The sequence below is a fragment of the Chelonoidis abingdonii genome, chromosome 1, assembly GCF_003597395.2.
Source record: "Chelonoidis abingdonii isolate Lonesome George chromosome 1, CheloAbing_2.0, whole genome shotgun sequence".
Lineage (NCBI taxonomy): Eukaryota > Metazoa > Chordata > Testudines > Testudinidae > Chelonoidis > Chelonoidis abingdonii.
In genome coordinates, this window is record NC_133769.1 from 22,357,553 (window position 1) to 22,374,483 (window position 16,931).

At 40.9% G+C, this 16,931-nt stretch overlaps 1 protein-coding gene across 1 annotated transcript in view; it reads left to right on the forward strand.

The window, feature by feature from the left end:
* The window catches only part of HGF (hepatocyte growth factor), a 70,069-nt gene that overhangs the window by 14,660 nt on the left and 38,478 nt on the right, over positions 1–16,931 (forward strand). Inside the window, exons 4-7 of the mRNA XM_032799662.2 lie at positions 555–669; positions 9,588–9,730; positions 11,328–11,448; positions 15,899–16,017. Of these exons, the coding sequence (XP_032655553.1) occupies positions 555–669; positions 9,588–9,730; positions 11,328–11,448; positions 15,899–16,017 (498 nt within the window). The remainder of the gene's footprint in view (positions 1–554; positions 670–9,587; positions 9,731–11,327; positions 11,449–15,898; positions 16,018–16,931) is intronic.

The following is a 16,931-nucleotide window of genomic DNA, read 5'->3' on the forward strand; positions in this document are numbered from 1 at the left end:
TTAAAAGATGCCCTTTATCTTTGCTGAGATACACAGCGCAGTGATGAACTGTATATTTATGAGCCTCGGTTGTGTGACCTTTAGTATTTATGTACCATTTTATGTGCTGGATTGCACTGCTGCTTACTTTACTATTTAAGGGCCTAATCCAGTGGGTTATTGCCATAGGATTTGGTGCTGCTCCTGTTTGGGTCACTGATGTCAGTGTGAATTGAAAGTGCTCAGCATGTACCTTTGGTTAATAAAACATTTAAATTACCTTTTCAGTAGCATTTTTAATAATGTTTAGGATTAAGTATTTTGAAAAAAAAAAGACACTTTGTAGAAACGCTAAAAATTATGACACAACATTATCATTGTTTTTTAACTTTTGCACAAAAAGCTGCATGCCTTTCTAGAAAAAAAAAACAACATAAAACTTTCCTGGGGAAAAAAAGGCTATTTTTTCAACAAAAATCCTTTTTGTTCAAAAATGTTTACCAGCTCTAATTTTCAACAAGTAAACAAGACTTTCCACTAGATTCTTCTTTTTTCCCCCCGTTTTCTTCCAACAGACTACATTAGAAACTGTATCATTGGGAAAGGCGCAAACTACAAGGGAACAATATCTGTTACCAAAAGTGGCATCCAGTGTCAGGCATGGAATTCTATGATACCCCACGAACACAGGTAAGCATAGTCTGAACATAAGAAGGGCAGACTCTTTGGAACCGTGCTGGTATCCTGTATGTTACAGTTAAAGAACATGGAGTACAAACATGTATGGTGCAATCTAGCTCCTGATTCATTTTTAATTTTACAAATGAGTAATGGGTCTTTGACCCTACTCTTTTTCCAGAATTTCAGACATTTCACCTCCCAGTGTCTGAAATGACTGGACCCAGAAATATTAGGCATTTTCTAACTGGGACCTTCCAGTGACCAACCTATATTTAAAATGAAGGATTTTTGGGATAGATGGTAGACTAGATTCTGAATTCAGTTATATCACTGAGTAACTGAGTTGCTCCATTGAATTCTGTAACCTAGTTATGGCCTAATTCATATCGCAGATCAAACCATTAAAGAAGTCTGAGGATCCACAAACTTTCTCTGCCTGCGATCCAAAACAGTCATATTTACTTTTGCCAGGGCCCCCAAGATCATTATCTTTTATAGATGCACATTTTTAATATTGAGATTACTTTTAATAACCACAAATGCCCCCAAGACAGCATGATGGTGTATATTTCAGGGGTGGTGGGGGTGGGGGGCACAAAGTGCTTCTTTGTGCTTCTGGCTGCTGCCGGGTGGATGGTTGTGTTGGGTGGAAGCAGCTGGAATGTATTTCTGGAAGGAAATTGCTATTGGGGGTTGGGTGGAAGCAAGTGCTACTGCATGATGATTACTCAGTGGAGGATGCTGCTTCTGGAATCCACTAGTGGAAGCATAGTGGGTGATCGGTGTAGGATTTCTAACCTGTACCACATTTAGCTTTGAAGGAAGGTGATGATTAAAGGTGTGTCCAGCCAGCTGAGTGCTATGGGCCAAGCAGTTGGCTCCACAGTAGTTTTAAGCAGTGTCTTGACTTGTAGCTGAGGACAGTGAAGAGAGGACAAATGATGAGAGGTGAACAGAGGGTAGGAGCAAGAAGCTGCATTAGGGCTGATCAGGAGGATTAAAGAGCAGTCTTCTCCTTCCTTTCTACTGATGGCCCTAGCATCCAATTGCAGCCAATCCATCTAACCAGTTAGGCTATTTCTTTTTTAAATGGGAGTTTACCACACTTAATACCAATCCTGGGAACCATCAAAGTCTATATATTTTTAAAGTCAGTGTGTCATATATTTACAGCTATCTATACATGTTATGGATGAAATGATCCATTAGATATCCCTTCTAGACATTAGAGATCTATAATTTGATGTTAAAGATGTAAGAGCCAAGTTCTGCCCTCATTTACACTGAGAAGTGAAATAACTCCAGATTTACATTAGTGAACAGTAATTGAGAACAGAATTTGTCCCTTAAATTTGCAGTGCGCTGTAAAATTCTGCAAAGCCCATCTTTTGACTCTTCCCCCACCCCTGGCCTTTGGGAAAGGGATAGTTTTACAAATATAGAATGGCGGGTTTGGGGGTATTAGTTTATCAGTTTTGGGTGCTTATAATTGTCTCTCTAGTTTGGTTCATGTTGCAAATCTTGTGGATTGTAAGCTTTGTTAAAGCACCTTGAGCCTGGGATAGGCATTTGAAATTAATAAACAAATCAATGGATGGCTTCCTGTTCATTTCTGGAGGAGCATTACCACTCTGTCCTTTTAAGTACAGTTTAGAAACTAACCTCACTCATGAAAGAGTTTCTCAGAGGAAGTTGGCCTTAAAGTGGAGTTGCATGCAGTCTGTAGAGGATTTGAGAGTACTGGCTGTCATTTTTAGAACTAGTCATAATAAATGCATGGAGAATTGTTTTGGTTTATATTTCCTGTCAGATTTAGGATTACATATATAATATATAAAATTAAATAATAACACAGCAATAATTGGAGAATGGTACAATAGCTATAGGATTTAATTTTTGAGCTGAGAGCCTGATCCTGAAAGGAACTCGGAGTCCTTAGCTCACACAGCACTTGAGACCTCAGCACTCATTACCTTTCAGAATCATTCTCAGATACTACTTTCTTCGGTGTCAGTGGCAAAACTCCCATTAACTTCACTGGTAGCAGCATACAGGAAGTTGGTTTACTGTAAATGTATTTGGTTAATATGTTTAGTGCTTTTACTTTTGCATTGTAGTAAGGAATTTGGATGGCTACTCATCTGAGAAGCATGCTGTGAAGCTGACTTCCTCCCACCTTGCACAATAGATTTTGTTTGAAAAGGTCATGATAAACAAAGTGGTCACATGCTAATTTTGTTTCTCAACATCAGAAAATTTGATTTAATCATTGGAGGTTTGAGTGAGATGGAATGGAAGCAAACAGTCGAGTGTTTGGAATTTACTAACATGTAGTGTGGGAGTTATTAGGTCAGTTTTGTCACAACATCTGGTTATCACAAGGTGGAAGTTGTGGAAAAAATCTTTTTTCCATACTCGTGGAAAGAAGTTAAGTTTACTAATTTTGCATAAACTTTTCCTCAAAACTTGTACTTACTTTATACTCTGGAAGGTTGTGCTTAAAATGATTATACTATTGTTATTGTCATTACTCTATATTCCAGTTGTGCCTAGAGGTGCCAACCAAACCTGGGGCCCCATTAGGATTTCCAACTGTCTAATCATACAAACTCAAATGCCTTTGCCTCACCCTGCTCACTCCATCCCCACTTCCTCTGTCACTCACTCTCCCCTACCCTCACTCACTGTTACCGAGCTGGGGCAGGGAGTTGGGTAGCGGGATGGGGTGTGGGCTCTGGGCTATGGCCAAGGGGTTTGGAGTGTGGGAGGGGGCTCCGGGCTGAGACTGGAGTTGGGGTACAAAAATAGGGTGCAGGCTTTGGGAGGGAGTTTGGGTAGAGGAGAGGACTCAGGGCTAGGTCAGGGGATTGGGGTGCAGGAGGGGCAGGCTGTGGCTGGGTGGCATTTACCTCAGGGACTCCTGGTCAGCAGCACAGTGGGGCTAAGGCAGGCTCCCTGCATGTTCTGGCCCTTGTATCATTCCCAGAAGTGGCTGGCATGCTCCTGGTGGCCCCTGGTGGGTGAGGGGGCAGGGGGCTTCATGTGCTGCCCCTGCTTGCAGGAGCTGCCTGTGAAGCTCCCGTTGGCTGGAAACTGTGAAGTCGGCGCTTGGGGCAGCCGGCGGAGACCGCCTCCCCACTCCCACCCCCAGGGGCCGCAGGAATTTGCCAGCTGCTTCCGGGAGCAGTGTGGAGCCAGGGCAGGCAGGGATCCTGCCTTAATCCAATTGTGCAGCTGGACTTTTAGCGCCCTAAAATCTCCCGGATTGGCTTCAGTAGCCTCTGGGAAATAGGGTCTGATTCCAGGAGACAACTGGCGAAACCTGGAGGGTTGGCAAGCCTAGGCTCCATTGTTCTAGGCACTGTACAAATATAGAGTAAGAGACATTTCTTGTCTGAAGAGATTACAAATTCAATAGACAAGGCAGACACGAGCAAGTGTGAATGATTTCAGAAATGGTTTTGATCCTGATCCTGGGGTAAATTGGATTGACTGATGTTAGGCTTTTGTAATGGTTATTTCTGAGCTGAGAGACTCTGTGATGGTAAAATAATAAAATGAAATACTCTTAACATTCAGTGACACACCGCTTAACACATGTATGAGATGTATTCTCCATCAGAAAAGTTTGCCTAGAGTTGTCTTTATCTTGCTTTTCACTGAGCTTGTAGCTGCACATACCGTACTCACCACCACACGTGTAGACAAAGTCTAAGATGTTTTGAGAGAGTTATGTGCTGAAAACGTAGAATAATAAAAAAGGAACAAATATGCAACGGGCAATGGTAAAATGAGGAAAATTATTCTCTCCAAAGACCAAGAATAGAAAAAACTCCCATTAAATTATGCTACCACATTGTGCTGATTGCAACCAGGATGTGAGTAACAGGGATATTTTCCAACTCAGTCTGCTCCAAGACTTAATTAACCAAAGGTTAAAAAAGACAAAAATACATTTTTTGGTGGGGTGAGTGGGAGTGGGTAGGGATTTTCCTTTTTTTTCCCTTTTGTTATTCATTCATACCATGAAGTTAGCCAAGTGAGGCAGCAACTGTAAGCTGTTCTTGTACTTCTTGTATGAGTTGGATCAGTTCTGCTGTATGAGTGCAACAACTGGTTAATTCAGTTTAAAGTGTAAAATGCAAGTGTAGTATCTTCTAAATTGGGGATTTGCACTGCTGACAGCCGTAGCACTACTGTACCCCCAGCATAGACAAGCAGAGTAGCTATTAGCTCTGGAGAATTTACCCCAGTTTCAAGCAGGAGTAAGCTCTATTAGTGCAAATAGTGTCTTTTCCTGTCTACACTGGGAGTTTCACCAGTCCCGCTACACCAATGGCTGTAATTAGAGCAAATCCCTAGTCTAGACAAGTCCTAAGATACAGACTGAAGTACTCACTCCAAAGAGCTCATCACTAAACACAGGAAATATATTTTTTACTTTACTGCAGTCTTACCTCCCTATGGGAATTATCCAAAATCCATTGAAATAAATGGGAATCTTTCTACTGACTGCAGTGACCTGTGGCATCACATCTAATGGCTTTGTTTCTCTCTCTGTATAACCCTTTTTACTCTGAGAGTGTGTAGAAAAGCGGTTATATTAGCTTTTAATGCTGAGAAAAATGCAAGACTGAGAACCATGGATATGGTCTTTTGGTTATTCACAGAGCAGATGCCTGGCAGGAACACTTCAAGCTTCTTCATGCTGCCTCAATTCTGTTCTCATCTGAAGGGTAGACTAATATGTAGACTCCATGCCCGCTTAGTCTGGTCTCTCTAATAAGACTGCCAACAAGGGTGAGAATTAGTAATAATCAAAGCGTGTTTTTGTTTTTGCAATATAGAGACACATCCATTAACTACTGTACTAAGAACACCAACTATTTCACATATTACCAAAGACATATCCTGGCATTGCTCCTTACCAGCTTGGCTGAGATGGCTATAAATCAGTGACCAAGAGGTGAAAGGCTCTGATTCTCATTGCTAGTCTTATGAGCCATTCAGCCTTCCTTTAAAATTTATAAATATGCAATATTACAAAATATCCTCACTATATTCAAATAATCCCAGAGGGAGGGTACATTGATACATACTTTCCAGTGATTTAATTCCAAAAAATATTCTTTCACTTTTCACAAATTGTCATCTTTTTTCGCTGCAAATGGGACTAAAATGTGAATTAGACATGGGCAAACAGATTCTGGAAACTTAAGAAATGGTTCACATATCACTCCAGTTCATAAAGAGAACCAGAACCCAAACTCCAACCTTTTCTTAAGTTTAATCATTGCAGGCAGGTAGCACATCTTCTTCCTAATTTCTGACTGACCCTCTGTTTTTGCCAATATCTGTCTCTGCTACATCAGGCCCAATGTTACAAACTTAGTTGGATTTGTCCAGTGCCCCAAAGCTCACAGATTTGGTTCTGGAGCTTCATTTTACCTTAAATCCTTGTACTGGAACAGATTTTGATTTAAATCTGAGCAGGGACAAGTTAAAGGATGGGATATTTGATGCACTGGATGAGTTACCCCACATGTTGTGATATACATTTAGATCTTGAAAGGTGTGTTGTGGGTGGTGGTGATCATTGTAGCATGGCTGCACATTTTCCATCAGTTGTTTTGGCAGGGTCTGATGCTGCTTTGAGTTGGTAAGTCCTGGTCTATAGGGAGCATGTTTCTGATTATGAGCTTGGTGAGCTTTGGTGGTTGTTTGAAGTTCAGAAGAGAGGGTTTGGGAAAGATTTCTTTCAGGATGTGGTCCCCATCAAGTATGAGTTATAATTATTTGATGATACCTCATGAGAGTTCCAGTGTGGGGTGGTAAGTTACAACTAGGGGTATACAGTCAGTGTTTGATTGTTTTTTTCCCCTGTATTGAAGCAGGTTCTCTTGAGGTGTTTGTGTAACCTATTCCATGAAGTGATCTACTTCTCTGATGGAGTGTCCTTGTTTTGGTGAAGGTGGTTTTAAGTGTGTTAAGGTGTGTATCTAAGGCTTTCTTCTTGGAGCATATTCTGTGGTATCTGATTGCCTGACTGTAGATAACAGATTTCTTGGTGTGTCTGGGATGGTTACTGGATCTTTGGAGGTAACTCTGGTGAGCTATGGGCTTCTTGTGTATAGTTTTCTATAGCTTTCCATTGCAGAAGCTGATCATAGTGTCCTGGAAGTTGATGCTGGTATGGGAGTATTCTAGAAAGAGTGAAGAATAAGTGGTGGTTGGTGAAGTTGTGGTGAAAATCTCTGAGGGAGTTTAGGTCATCTGTCCAGACAACAAAAATATCATTGATATATATCAGGTATTTCATTGGTTTATGGTGCCTATTTCCAGAAATTCTTCTTGAGGTGACCTATGAAGAAGTTGGCCTATTGGGAAGCCATCCTAGTATTCATTGCTGTTTCTGTGGTTTGGAAAAAAGTGCTTGTTGAATGGAAAGTTCTTAAGGGTGAGATGGAATGGATGAGTTTGATGTGTTTTGGGTGGATGTATGAGTGCCGTTCATTGTTGTGAAGATATCTGAGGAAGGCAGAGAGGCTGTCATAGTGAGGGATATTGGTAGATAGGGAGGTGACTTCCATGGTGGCAAGTATAATGTGCTGAGGGATATTGGTATCAGAGGGGTAGCCGTGTTAGTCTGGATCTGTAAAAGCAGCAGAGAATCCTGTGGCACCTTATTCTCTAGCTTGCTTGCTAGCATATATATACCTACCCCTGGAAATTTCCACTACCTGCGTCTGACGAAGTGGGTATTCACCCACGAAAGCTCACGTTCCAAAACGTCTGTTAGTCTATAAGGTGCCACAGGATTCTCTGCTGCTGAGGGAGATTGTTAATGTTGTGAAGTTTCTGGTTGAAGTCGCTTGTGTCCTGGAGAAAACTTGCCCTTTTTGTGGTGAGTGTTTTGAGGATGATTTCGGTGAGTTCTCATGTTCATAAGCATGCTGTGGCCAGATATGATGGGTCTGCCTGGTTTCACTAATTTGTGTATCTTGGAGAAACATGTAGAAGTTCTCTGGGGTAAGTTCATAGGGGAGGAGGTTGTAGAGTTTCTCTTGGAATTGTCTGGGGAAGGATTTGATGATATCCTTAAATTCCTTTATGGTGTGGGGGTCTTCTTTGAATTCCTTATAGGAGGGTGGTGTTGGAGACTTGTCAGTTGGCCTTGTTGATGTACTCATCACAGCTGAGGAATATGAGGGTGTTCACTTTGGCTGCTGCTTTGATCACTGTATGGTGGCTGGATTTCAGGGATTCTATAGCTGACCTCTTGGCAGTGGAGAGATTGTGGTGGATATGATGTTTTAGGATTCCATAGTCTTTTGTGATATAATGATCAAGTGTGTCATTTCCTCCCCTGATGGGTGTCCAGTCAGATAATTCTTTTTTTCTTATGACTGTCAGTGGGGACATGGTAGTGCTGGTTGATATCAACTTTGAATTCTTCCAGTTATCCACATGTCAGTATGGTATCAGTTTCAATGGTGGGATAGAAGTTCAGTCCTTCGGAGAATGCTGGTAATTCAGTTCCAGTTAGGGTAGCTGTGATAGGCTGTTGATTTTGCGGTGTTGCATAATGTCCATATGGTAAGTCCTTGTGCTCTGGTTTACCCTGGAGGTGAAGTTCTGTGGGTTTTGGAGTTGTTGTTGTTATAGATGGTTCCACTTTTGTTTTTATGTTGCATGGATGTCATCTGGTATTTTGATAGTTGTCTGGGGTTTTTTATATGATCTCCAGGTAGGTTTCCTCACTTTTCTCTTCCATTGTTTGAGAGCATGTCATGATTTCTTGTTTGCGGTGGTCCCTTCCAGAATATGTGAGATCCGGGAGATTTGCACCTTAGTTTTTCTGAAATCCTTTTGCAGAGTTGTTCAGAGTTGTATGTGGTTGTCAGAAGGTTATAAATGGTGAGTTCTCTAGGGATGTTGTTCTTTTTCTTGCATTTGCTCAGGAAGTAGATGTTGATGTTTAAGTTTGTCTTCCATCTTCTTTGTGTTGTGAAGTTTCCATATCAGATGGCAAAATTGTTGTTTGCAGTGTTGTTGTAGCTGTGTTGGTTACAGGATATGAGAGGGACAAAGTGGGTGAAGTAATATCTTAAATACTTCACTTAAGTTGATGTTTGGAAGTGTTTCTCCAAAAGTCTCTGCAGGAGCATGATGCTAATTTCCTACTTGGTCTCCTTATGCAGCATCAGAATGTCAGGGTTTATATAGGAACAGGATGGAAACACATTCCAGAATGCAATGCCTGGGTATGGTTACTCCAAGTGTAAAGTATAATGGAGTTGTTTTTATAATATGTAAAGAGTCTAGGTCAGTAGTTGTCATACAGTGGTTTTCATATCGTAAACTTGTATTACAACAGAAAAAAAGTTTCAGTACAGCTCTCCCATCTATCCATAAAGAAAGGTGATCCACCTGGACTGAGAACTCACAATCTAAGGGACAGTTTCTGCTACCTCTATACAGGTTGTGTAGCATCGTTAGAATAGATCTATCTATGTCTATATGTACTGAACACAATAGAAATTTAGTGAATTAGATTACCGTTAAATGACCTCATTTATGTGATTAACTTAATTACCATACATTACTTCAACTCTGCATCTATTTGACAAGCACATTTAAATGTAGGAGACCCTGGGGTGAAGTCATTGGACTTAATCGCTGAGTAAGGTGTTACTCAACAGGAATGAAGATGGCTGAATCTAGCTTTAGTCTTGTCATATGTTAAAATGAGAAACAGTATATAATTTAAGGTAGAGGTAAGGTATATGGATGTGTGTGCAAGCACATGTAGCATGTATGGAAAAGAAAGCAAGAGTTTAAAAAGCTGTAAGTATTCATGAATACAGTAAGATTCACAACAAAGTTTGCATGCTCTTATACTGTAATGATTGTCATTTTAAAACTAGCTTTTTGCCTTCGAGCTATCGGGGTAAAGACCTACAGGAAAACTACTGTCGGAATCCCCGTGGAGAAGAAGGAGGGCCTTGGTGTTTTACAAGCAATCCAGAGATACGCCATGAAGTCTGTGACATTCCTCTCTGTTCAGAAGGTAACATGACACAGTTGATACCATAGAAAAGACTTCTGCCCTGAAAGCAAGTATGTAACTGTTGTTAGTTATTAGAAATATTTCTATTTGGGCTTTGAACAAAGAATGGCTTAATTCTTAGTAAGAATGACTGATTTAGCAAGAGGTGTTTGAGTAATGATGTGCTTATCACACAAATTAGATCATTTGAACAGCTCTCTAGTTCACTACAGATCAGCTAACAATTTCTGTTGTGTTCAGTACATTATGAAAGCACCTGTTGCAGGTCTGTAGTTAATGCTGAGTTTAGTTTTTTTTGCTAGATAATGGATTTGAAGATGAATTCTGAAAATTAATTATTGTTTCACCTTTCAAATGATGCTCATGTTACAATCAGTAAGGAACAATTTAATTGCTGTAGAGCATTCTGATTGGGTACCTTCCATCAACAGATATTTATAAATAAGAACATAAGAATAGCTATGCTGGGTAAGACTAATGATTCATCCTGTCTTCTGACAGTGGCCTGTGCCACTGAATGAACAGAACAAGGAAATTTCAAGTGATCCGGTCGTCCAGTCCCAGCTTACGTCAGTCGGAGGTGAAGGGACACCTTGAGAGTGGTGTTACATTTCTGACCATTTTGGCTTATAGCCATTGATAGACCTATCCTCCATTAGCTTATCTAATTCTTTTATGAACCCAGTTACACTTTTGGCCTTCACAACATCCCCTTAGGATTACCGTGTTTACAGATTTCAGCTTTGTTTTCTTCAGGCTGTCTCTGTTTCTCCCTGGTTCTGTGTTCTGCCTCTGCCTACTCACCCACAGACTTACCAAGACAAACCCTTCAACCCACACAATCCAAAACCATAACCCTTTTGCCTTAAGTGAGTGATTGTGATTCATTTATCCTTATTGTTATGCTAATTAATGGGTGCATTCACACCTATTAATCTCAATTTGGTTTTAACGTTATCCATAATCAGGTTTCATCACAACTTATGTGTGTACATATATTTATATAATTGTCACACAAGCAGGTATCACTTATTTAATCAACATTTCCTGCTTGGTGTGTGTTTTATCAAAACTTGGATCTAGGTCTTCATTTAACACTCAAACTAATTTCTATAAAGGCCCAAGAAAGATGGTGGGTATGTAAATACCTCAAATGCTTCCATCCAGATGCATCCAAAGTAACTTGATTGTGAACTAACCTGGCACCAAATCTAATCATCTGACAAGATCTTAAAAGGAACCCACAGTGAGATGTTATTTTGAAGAGCGTTTCTTACACCTGTCAAATATCAGAGGGGTAGCCGTGTTAGTCTGGATCTGTAAAAAGTGACAAAGGGTCTGGTGGCACCTTATTGGAGCATAATCTTTGTGGGCATTCATGTGGGGAATACCCATGAAAGCTTATGCTCCAATACGTCTGTTAGTCTATAAGGTGCCACCGGACTCTTTGTCGCTTCTTACACCTGGGTGAAACTGATCATCAGGAAGTATTATTTTTATAATATTATAATTCTCTGTGCAGGACAGCTTGAGTTTATGACTGCAATTTCTTTCTACTAGTCTTATGAGCTACTAACATGCTATTTTTTGTTTTCAGTTGAATGCATGACCTGCAATGGAGAAAGTTACAGAGGGCCAATGGATCACACTGAATCAGGCAAGGAATGCCAGCGCTGGGACCTTCAGAGACCACACAGGCACAAATTCAGACCAGAGAGGTAAAATACCTCTTCACTGTTTTCTTTTAAAAATTACACATATTCTGGTACTCATTAGGCCTAACCTCAGCTGGTTTAAATCACCTGCATTGAACTTTATGGAGATATGCTATGTGAATTTACATGGTCTGAGGAGATACGTATGTCTGTATACATAGAGTGAGTGATATCACTGGAAAAAACCCTAACATAATAACAATAACAAAATAAATAATAATAATTACAAGTAGCAGTAGTACTTTACACCTACCAGAAATCTCAAAGCCCTTTACAAATACTGATGAATTTAGCTTTCCAATGTTAATAATTTACAATATAGCCACTTACTTCAATAATGAATAGCTAGACCCTATGCAATTATCAGTCTTAATGCTCTAGTTGATGTTGCGTAAGGTGTTAAAAAAAATCAACACTGATTTTCATCCTGGAAAAGCAATTATGAATGGTTAAATTCAGCATTTTATGATCAGAGATTTATGTTTTGGACAATAACTTGATGAGATATAGATGTAATGCCAAAAAGTAAGTCAGAAATAGCATTAAAAACTGCAGACAAGAAAGGTTTTATTCTAGTGCGTGAAATTCACCAAAGTGCAGACAGCCATCTGCAACATTTACACTCCCTTCTGGAGAGGCTATGTGGGTGGGTTTAGGCCACACATAAAGGCCTTTGAACCCTTACTGCATTACGGAGGGGGAACCTTACATGGGCTCATAATGAAACAAGCCTTTCTGAAAAATTTGATTTTGATTAAGCCCATTTATAAAATAGATAAAATAATGCTAACCTACCTCACAAGAATGTTGTTGGGATTAATTCATATCTGCAAATATCTGAGATCTTCCTCTGAATGGGTCCATATAAACTGCCAAGTATTAATAATGAAATGTAGTCATTATGCTTTAAAATAAGATACTGGTAGCTTTAGGCTATGTCTACATTAGAGCTTATGTCAGCATAATTTGTGTTGCTCGGGGTGTGAATAAACGAGAGCTATCCGGGAAAAAGAAGTCTGCTGTACACTATAGTTAGATCGATGTAAGGCACTAAAATGTAACTCCCACTGATGTAACTCGCCCACTTTACCAACTTCATACCTCCACCTGCACGAGAGGCGTACCACTTAGGGCTACGTAATTAGACTGACGCAGTGTCAGTGTGGGCACTGTTGCTTACATTCAGTGTTGCTGTCTTTCAAAAGCCATCCCACAATGTCCCACGCTGACAGTTAAATCAGTGCAAGTGCTCCTGGTGAGGAGAAGCACCTCTGACACAAGTTGCATAGCATGGACATGCAAAACCAATTTATTTACTGTAGTGGCTGTATGTTAATATAGCTTAGGTCAACTTAATTTTGTAGTGTAGACTTGCCCTAAGGGTGACATCCTGGCATCACTGATGTCCATGGGATTTTTGTTATTGATTTCAGTTGAGCCAGGATTTCATTCTAATGCTTGGATGATTTAGTTGGGGGTTGGTCCTGCTTTGAGCAGGGGATTGGACTAGATGACCTCGTGAGGTCCCTTCCAATCCTGATAGTCTATGATTCTATGATCCTGCATTGTGCTCTGCACAGACACACTGTTGCACCTTCATGGAATCCCATTGAGGCTGACGTGGCTTGGCATTGGGACAGCAGTTCCTCTCTATGGAGCACAACGCAGGACTGTGGCTTATATTTATGTATAGCAGAGAAATACTGAGACTAACAAGTACAGTTTAAAATCTGTCTCTTTTCATTACAACCTCCTGATTTATATCCCTGGTATGGAAATGCCTTTATACAACAACTTGACCTACAAGGTTGTAGCCCTGAACACACAAATTTGGAATATTTATGAACAGTAAAAGTTTTAGCCCCCACAAAACACTATTCAATTTTTTTTTAAGTGTGACAAATCAGAAGACCAAATTAATCACTGGTATAATTTAATTTACAACAGTACACTCATGTCAGGGTGCATTTGGGATGCAAACTTCAACATGAACAAATAAATAAGGATCATCCATTGGTGTTAAAGAGCAATCTTGGTCTGTTTGAAAAAAAATATGCAATATTCAGAACTTCAATGGCAAACTCTCTTCAAATCTAGAAATAGACCTATCTCTGACATTGGAGAAGTGTCTTGTTGCTTTCTTAGCCACTGAAGTCAAGGTTCCTACTGCTGTTTCAGGGGGAGGATGGGGAAAAACAAATAATAAACCTAACAAAAATCACTAAGGAGGTGTAATGGGGATCTGAAAAATCTCAGGAACCCTGAGAATCCTCCTCTGATCCAAGCGGCAGACTATGGTCCAAGGTACATTTGGGGGAAAGAGATCTGGAGACTGGACTAACTCCTACAGGGACATTACATAATTCTCAGTGACATAAATCTGAGATTGAGTTGGCCAGATTGCAAACCCATCATCCAGTTTATCCCTGCTACTTGTGGATACCTGTGAGGGAAGGGACACTAAATGGTCTTCTGCTGTAGGGATTAAAATAGCTACTAGTTGACTCCCAGGGACATGGAAAGGGGCAAGCAGATCTGAGAACACTGTAGGCAAAATCAGTAACCGAACAGGACAACTTTTGCCCCACTCACTCTCTCTGCATGTGAGCAAATGAGGGAGGTAAATTGGAGTTTTCTGTTCCCCAAGGTTAGAGGAAGTCTAAAAGGACTTCTTTCCCTGCTGCCCCACCCCACTCATGATACTCAGATTAGCTTTGTATCCTAACACCCTCCTGCAACCAAGGTCATCTGTAGTCCTTGCAGGGAGCAGATACCTAAGAATCTATTTACACTCAGGGTATAAAAGATGTTGAGGATACAGTCAGTGGCTGGTGCTGGAAATTTCCCCATTTCTCTGTCTATATGGCTTGATCCTGCAAGATGCTGAGCACTCTGGTGATGATTGTTAAGCCATAAATGATGCAACTGAAGTCAAGTCTGTGCCTAAGTGTCTTGCTGGACTGGGACTAAAGTGCTCACACCTTGCAGGATTGAGTCCTTAGTGTACAGTTGCATGATGGCCTTTAGGGGAAATGCGACAAAGAGTCCTGTGGCACCTTATAGACTAACAGAAGTATTGGAGCATGAGCTTTCGTGGGTGAATACCCACTTCGTCAGACGCGTGTCATTTAGGGGAAATGGTTCTGGTGATCCTACCCCCTACCCTGGCCCCATCCCAGGGACTGACCAGTTGTGGGGATCAGAGGAAGGTCCTTGGAAATATCAGGGTACTTTTAAACTTCGCCCCCTCTCCCAGTTTAGAACTTAGTAATTGTCTTGAAGCCGTAATGAGTATTGTGGAGCACACTTGCTGCTGCGGGTAACAAGCTTTCATGTTGCTATAGCCCTGTCTCCTCGCCCCATTCTGCAGGGTTCAGTGACAATAATGATTGAACCCTCTTTCAATTCTCTCCCTCCACACCTTTCAAACCCTGCTGTAGCATCAGGAGTGTGATTTGTCCCAAGGAAGGCAGGATTGTACAAACAGACTTTGGGATGAGTGTATGGTGGGTAGAGAACCCTATTGGCACACCTTTGTAAATCATGTGTAAATCATGTCCTCATAAGAAGCACATCTGCTTGCAATTGTGGGAAGGTCTCAGGTTCATAGGTAGTTAACATTTTTGTCCTCTTAAAGAAGTTTTCACAGTAATCACTTGGGCAAGCCTACTTTTTGTTCTCTTTCAAACATGCTGCAAAAAACCTGAAAAACCAAAGCATTTTGCATTTATTGGCAATAAATACATTTTACATTTATCCCCACATTTGGAAGTTTATGGCTGCTACTATGACCATTTAGATAAAATAAGTCTCATTATGTTTTCCCCACTTTTCTGTTTAACAGAGGCGAGACAAACATGGAAACAATTAAAATAACATGACAGTTTCAAACCTGGACAAGATAAAGGGAGGGGGAAGTTTTAAATATTTTTTGCAATGCTGGAAATGAGGGCATGACCTAGAACAAGCTGTGTTACCAAAATGGAGCTATCATTAGTAATAAAGCAATTGAAAATAGCTTCCAGTTTGAACCCAGGGTTGTTGCACTAGAGAACCTCTTTTCTTAATGAGTCTGGCATGCCAGGCAGTGTTTATATAATCCACACTTAATTTGGCTGTTTGGAAAAAAAAATGTGAGGCTTGTGTGTCTGTCAAGGGATGGCAATGCTCTAGAGTGAAGCAATTAGCTGAGTTACCCCATCTGGTGTCCTGCATGTTACGAAAACTGAGTCTCCCTCTCCAAGGGCCTGATTCTGCTCAGTGCTTCCTAGGAGGTTTCACCCTCATTTTCCTCTGTGAGAGTAGAGGGTATTCCCCAACCCCACAGGTCTCAAGCCAGCAGGCACTGTATCAAATTTGTCTCAGATGGAATTGCTTCTTTACACATCCTGTGCATGCCTGTATAGTGTTGCCAGCCAGACGTGCTGAACACATTTGTTGGTGTGGTTTGCAGATATCCTGACAAGGGCTTTGATGATAATTACTGCCGCAATCCTGATGGCAAGCCGAGACCATGGTGCTACACTCTTGACCCTGACACCTCGTGGGAGTTCTGTGCAATTAAAACGTGTGGTGAGTTAAAGCAAAAATGTATTGCTTCCTTTTCCTTTCCCAAATCTGGACTCAAATAGTCTGTTCTAAGTGGGTGGGGAATATAACTGTTTTTGTCCATTCATTGCGCTTTGCTTAATTCTAAAATAAAGCAAAGAACAGCCCTTACAATCTCAATAGTCTGCATAAGATATAATCAGCAATGCATTATTGAGCACTTTTTATAGTTATTCTATTATACACATGTCACAGGGCAGCATGCCACACTCCTGCCCTTCCAAAAACACAGACTGCACTGAGCTGTCTTCCTTATAAATACCACTGTGCAGTTTAGTTACAGTATTTTAATCCTTCCACCAATCCATAGCAATGTCCCCATACCTCTAGACACTGTATCTTAACTTTCTTACCCCTTCTCCCAATTAGGGGAAGGGGATAAGGTTGCTCTAATCAGAGGGACCCCTTGGTCAAGCTTGCCTAGCTTTCTGTTCCTCTCCTCTTCTTCCCCTTGAGCATGTCTTCATATGTCCTTTGATATAGCTTCCCTGCTAATGGGCTAATTAGATCATTCACTCACCAGCCCCAATCTGGCCTGGTAGTCAAGTACACCTTGTCCAATTAGGCCTTCTCCAGGCAAACCTAATTAATACTAATAATGGTACCTAGAGTGCTGGCTCAAGTGCTAGCCCTCATCACTCTTTCACATGTGTCCTCCCTTTTTCCAGCAGAAAGATACATCTTCTCTCTCACTTTCCCTCCTTTTCTAGAGGTACCACTAGGCCTCTGCCCCTCCTTGCCCTCAGGGTGTTTGTGTTGGATCTTTTTATAAGGTCCCTCCATTCTCCACCCACCAAAATCGCATTTGGTGGGTAAGGGTTGTCTCCACAATTCTGTTTGTGTCCACAGATTGTCACACCAAGGGCAATATGTTGGGC